The sequence below is a fragment of the Gavialis gangeticus genome, unplaced genomic scaffold (assembly GCF_001723915.1).
Source record: "Gavialis gangeticus isolate Ggan-Ray unplaced genomic scaffold, GavGan_comp1, whole genome shotgun sequence".
In the NCBI taxonomy this organism is placed as follows: Eukaryota; Metazoa; Chordata; order Crocodylia; family Gavialidae; genus Gavialis; species Gavialis gangeticus.
In genome coordinates, this window is record NW_017729030.1 from 7,496,052 (window position 1) to 7,501,365 (window position 5,314).

General features: G+C 45.1%; 1 protein-coding gene across 4 annotated transcripts in view; it reads right to left on the bottom strand.

Moving 5' to 3' along the window:
* The window catches only part of ACSL1 (acyl-CoA synthetase long-chain family member 1), an 87,153-nt gene that overhangs the window by 30,267 nt on the left and 51,572 nt on the right, over positions 1-5,314 (bottom strand). For all 4 annotated transcript variants that reach the window (XM_019521911.1, XM_019521908.1, XM_019521909.1 and 1 more), the window contains 2 exons: positions 2,796-2,930; positions 958-1,092 (listed from right to left, as the gene is read on the bottom strand). In XM_019521911.1, coding sequence (XP_019377456.1) covers positions 958-1,092; positions 2,796-2,930 — 270 coding nt within the window. The remainder of the gene's footprint in view (positions 1-957; positions 1,093-2,795; positions 2,931-5,314) is intronic.

Below are 5,314 nucleotides of genomic sequence, written 5' to 3' on the forward strand. Positions count from 1 at the left end.
GGGGGGAGGGGAAGGGGAGTGTCAGACTATTCCAGCTTGGAGCTGGGGGGAGCAGTCGTACTGCTCTTGACCCCCAATGCAAGAAGCATCTCTAACAGTTCCTCCTTCCAACCTCCTCCCTGTTAGCAGGGGAGACAAGGGTAGAAAGCCAGGCAGGAAGCGGCAGAGGCAGTCTGTATGCTGCTGATAGTGTCCCCAGGTGAGCCAGGCTCCCAGTACAGCTACTCCCTGAACTATGGGGCAGGAGCAGCTCTGGGCCTCCCCTTTTGCCCAGATTGGCTGGAGACAGCAGCTGAAGTAGGAGGGGGCCACAGTACCCATTCCCAACACTACTTGCCTCCCCACCACCCCAAGATTGTCCGCTCCAATTTCTGCATCATTTGCTTTCTTGCCACAATGGCTGAGGGAAAGAGGCAAATTTAAGATGATCCCCAACAATAATTATAAAATTTTTCCATGCATGTCTAAAAATCAAACATTTATAAAATTTTATGCATCTAGAATTTAATTCTTGGGGAGGTCATCTTGAAATGCTTTGTCCTCTTGTAATTTGGGCATGTCTTCAGAAAAAGCAAGTCAACTTTGACTTCACACACCTTTTAACTGAACAAGAGGAAAGACAGGCAAATGCATCTGGATTCTTACAGTCTAGCTAATGGATAAGTCACTCAGAATAAGTTACGGACCAATTCTTACAGCTTAATTAGAAGGGGCTTTTGAGATGTAGGGCCATTAAATTATTTTAGGGCCCTTAACAGATTGGGTCTTTTAGATGCTTCACAGTTGACAATAAAGCCTTGTAGTACAGACAAAAGTTACTCTGCTATCCTATGCTATACCATGGGCATATTTGTAACCAGACTACTCTACTTCAAAACTAGTTTCCACGTCTGTTGCAATTCTAGCTCAGAATTGCAGTTTTACAGATCTCCAATACACTATCAGAAATGGATATACCTGTATTTTGCGGAAGATCACTTTATCCCACAGGCTGTTATTTCTAACTACACCACTTCGAAGTTCTGCTTCTTTCCTTTTAGAAGCAAAGTCTAGTATCCACCGTTTCAATGATGTATTGGCTTGCCCAAAAATCTAGCAAAACAAAAAAGTTAAAATCTCACATTACAAGTTCTGTAGACTAATCATAAAAATGGAAATAATAGAATGCCTAGGGTGCCTAGAAAACCAGGCTTCTTTGGGGTATGTTAAGCCACAAGTCTCAAACCTTCATACATAAAAGTTTCGTACCTGGGACAAGGCAGGAGATTCAGGCCCAGAGTCACAACAGCACTTATGCTTAGCTTAGGCACTCCAAATCCAAAAGGGTTCCATAGAGGCACCTTAAATTCTACTACTGAGTGTGTCCAGAACTGCCACTACCTTAGTTGGTTTGGTCAATTCCATTCATTTCATGCCCAAGCTTACTGGGGATTCACAAACTGGGCCTCTTGGAACTTGGTTGAAAGGACACTTGACCTGATAAGCATGCCCTATATATGCCAACTTGCCAGTGACACTGAATTCAGCAAGCAGTATGGCAGCCACAGACTATTCTTTTTGCAATACAAACCACACACTGCTTCAGAGACCATGCCCAAATTTCACAGACTTGTGATTAGAATGTTTCTCTAAAAATTAAGTCTTCTTTTTAGGGTAGAGGCTATGGTAAAAAGCTTCCACTTGAAGCTGTGCCACTGTGCAGAAGAATGAAAGATTCATGGGGCCAGGAGAACAAAGCAAGGAACATGACTAGACACTCAACTAAGCATCATCCCTCTCCAGCCTTGGAGTACTGTTCTCACCAAGTTAGATTTAGACCTGCTTGTTCTTTCAAGAGCCATTAACCTTGCATTCTGGGCAGCTTAGTAGCATAGCTTTAACTGGAAGGGTAGGGTACTCTCACCACAGCCTTCCATGAGGCAGGAACTGATCACTTTTACACTAAAGAAAGCACTGAATCCATGTGTTTTCCATTTGCTAGACAGTCTTGCCTTAAGAGCACAAGCGTGGGGTACTACAACCTCTACCTGTGTACTGAAGCCAGTAAGTCACTTGTCCATACCAAGACACTGAAATCACACCTTTCAAAACCTGGAAGAAGTCTCCTTGAAACCTTCTCATGGCCACCTACCTGCACCCCTGAGTTCAGTGTCTAAGTCCAGCAGAAATATAGGATTTCAGAGTTTCCCCAACTGCCATCTTAGCCATCCTCCTACTGAGGTGGAATGGATTAGCAGCAGCCACTCTTGGGCACTTCAGCTCCCCAACCCAGATTTGATTAATTCCATTCTAACAGATAGGCACCTAGTGAGGTGCTGCAGTATACACAAGGTCTGAGAATAAAATGATTTCAATATCACACAGCAAGTCACAACCCAAGTTCTACTCCTAACCCTATCTCCTGTTCAGTAACATCTGGTGCCTCCCTACAAGCTCTAATGCAGAAGACATTTTCTTAATGCTTTTCTAAGAAGTATTTATTTTAAATCTTTGATCAGACTGTTCCAATTTGGCAGCTAGCAAGCATACACAGTATCAGTATAGCTTTCTCCAAGTCAATGTTTAGTCTAGTCCAATAGCTGACAAATGTTTCTGCCTGCCACACAAAACAATCCAGCTCAGGTCTGAGGCAGGTTGCTGAATCCCCCAGCCAGTCATTGAAGCCCTAGTTGCTCAGCAGGCCAGATAACATGGTTTCATGATCCACAGGTTGCAGAGACCCCTGATTTAGTCAGGTTTTAGATAATGCTGCTAGACACATACCACACCCTTCCCTCCTACTAGGAAAACCTTACTTTATCAAACATCCTGTTCAGAAGTCTTGGTACCACAGGAAAAACTGTTGGCTGCAGTGTTTTTAAGTCATCCATAAGTAGTCTTATGTCCCCCTGGAAGAATCCTATTCGACCTCCTTGGCACAGAATCACACACTGTTAAGATTGTAAAAAAATAAATAAATAAAAAATTAATCTGTATCCATATAAAATTTAAATTTTTTAAACAAGTGATTCAGTATTTTTGTTCTGTTTGACTACATTTGGAATAAGGTAGACTGCCCCCTAAGAGTTAGGGCTGTGAGGAGACTTCTTGGAGAACTGTCAAAGTTCAGGCATTTAGAATACCTGTACATATGCAGGGAGGCTACTCAGACATGCTATATTATTGTGCATCACAGCAGAATCAATTAATCAAGTCCACTGGAACATGCCAGTTAGGCAATTAGCACACTCCGGCCAGCCTTCACATCTCATGTATCAATATTGCCATGCTTCAAAAATGGGAGTGGGGGCACTTTAACTAAAAACTTGTTCAACAAGCTTTAAGATGACCCAGCTACCATTCTGAAACATGGGGACACTGATACACAAGATGCTGTGGACACTTTAATTAGAGCTTGCATCTCATCTTGCCTCCCTGGAGCATGTGTAAAAAACACCCCATGTTTGTGATAGGACAGAAAAAAAAAAGTGAAACAGCAAGAGATGTGGCAACTGTAGGGGTAAATCAGAGATGAAGATATAGTAGAATGAAGTATGGTACGAAAGATTACTGACATTCTGGCATGGAAAAGCCTTAGCTAACTAATTTTTTCCAGCCACTGAGCCTATGCCAGAGCTGGCAGTAACCAATGTATCACTAGTGTGGCAGGTGCAAGAATTCTACACCCAAATAAGATCCAGATGTTGTTACCTTTTTAAAAGAGTTAAAAAGGTAACAGGATAATCTGAACTATATATGCATGAGTGAGTAGTATAAAAAAGTAGTCCAACTGGAATTGTACCTTCCCATGCATTTTTCTCCATTGCTGAATGATCCAAGTTGTTCAGGTTTTGTTCATTTCTTATGAGATACTATACTAGGTCTCACCAATGAGGGAAAGCACTTGGTTTATACTTGTCAAATACAGAGAAGCTTTAAGTTTTTTGGTTCTGGCATGGATTTGAAAGCTAGTTCAGTTAAAAGGAAAAAGCCACCAATTCAAGCCACCATTTTTTGGAAGGTGGAAGTACTTGTACTCATAAAATGGACAAGCAAGCTCTTCCCATCCTTCCAATGATTCTAGAAAATGGAGGTTGTTTTAAACCAGCTTTATTGTGAATAGTAATACAACAATGAAAAAAGGTAGACCAGGGCAGGCAATTATTTCAGATGGAGGGCCACTTACCAAGTTTTGGCAATCTGTTGAGAACCACATGGGTAGCCCTGCCCCTTGACAGTTGCGTTGCCCCTCTGATAGCCATATTAGAACTGAAAATCCTGTCCCCTAACCCCTGACCTTTGCCACCAGAAGTCCCTCCCCTTGTCCCCAGAAGTACTCCAGGCAGAAAGAGTGGTTGCCATCTTGGAACCAGGAAAAAAAAAGTTACACACTAAAAAAAGTCAAAACACTCACTGTAACATTTTAATTTTATTACAAAATATTTGTAATGGATTTGTGTACTCTTTATAGAAGGGATTTCATAACTCAAAATAAAGTCTTATTCTTATATTGTGTGTGTTGGGGGGGTGAAAGGTGTTAGGAGCATAGAGTAGGTAGGTAGGTAGGGGTTGTAGGGGCAGAGCATGGGTGCAAGAGATTTGTGGACACCCCCCCCTACCCCCAATCCCCCATGCACAGTGGGCAGCCCCCACTGCTGGCAGGAAGCTCATGCCCAGTGCAGGCACTGACACTGGGCAGGGCACCGCTCCAGCCAGCGCTGTGTTCGGGTGTAAGGAGTGCAGCTTGCCCAGCTGCCTCTATTACAGGGGTTCCATGCTGCACACCTGCAGCTCCTGCCCTCACACAGGGCAAGCCCCACGCTGGATGCTGCAGGGGAAGCAGGGGGTGGGTCTCCCTCCACTCCCAGTGGAGTCCGTGGACCTGCACAGCAGGGGGTGGGGAAGGCAGCCAGCTCCAGCACACAGCTTTGCCTGGCGTTAGTGTGGGAGCTGCAGGCACACCACAGTAGAGGGAGCAGCAGGAGCTAGCTGGGAACTGTGGGACCGGGCAGGCTCCTGCTGCATTCTGTGGTCCCAGCATTGCAGCCGGCAGCCATGCAGCACAGCATGGAGCCGAACGGCCCAGCCAGGCAGTTCCTGGCAGTGCATGGTTCCCAGCTGCAACACCAGAACCGCAGAATGCAGCAGGAGCTAGCCCGGCCCTGTGGTTCTCAGCTGGCTCCTGCTGCTGCTAGCCCTGACCCCTGGGGTCCCCACACACTCCTACCTGCTGCCACCCTTCCACTCCTGCCGCCACTGCCTTTCCCCTGCCACTTTCCTTCTTTTCCTACCCACCACCACCGTTCCCCGACCAGACACTCCCCACCCACAGCTC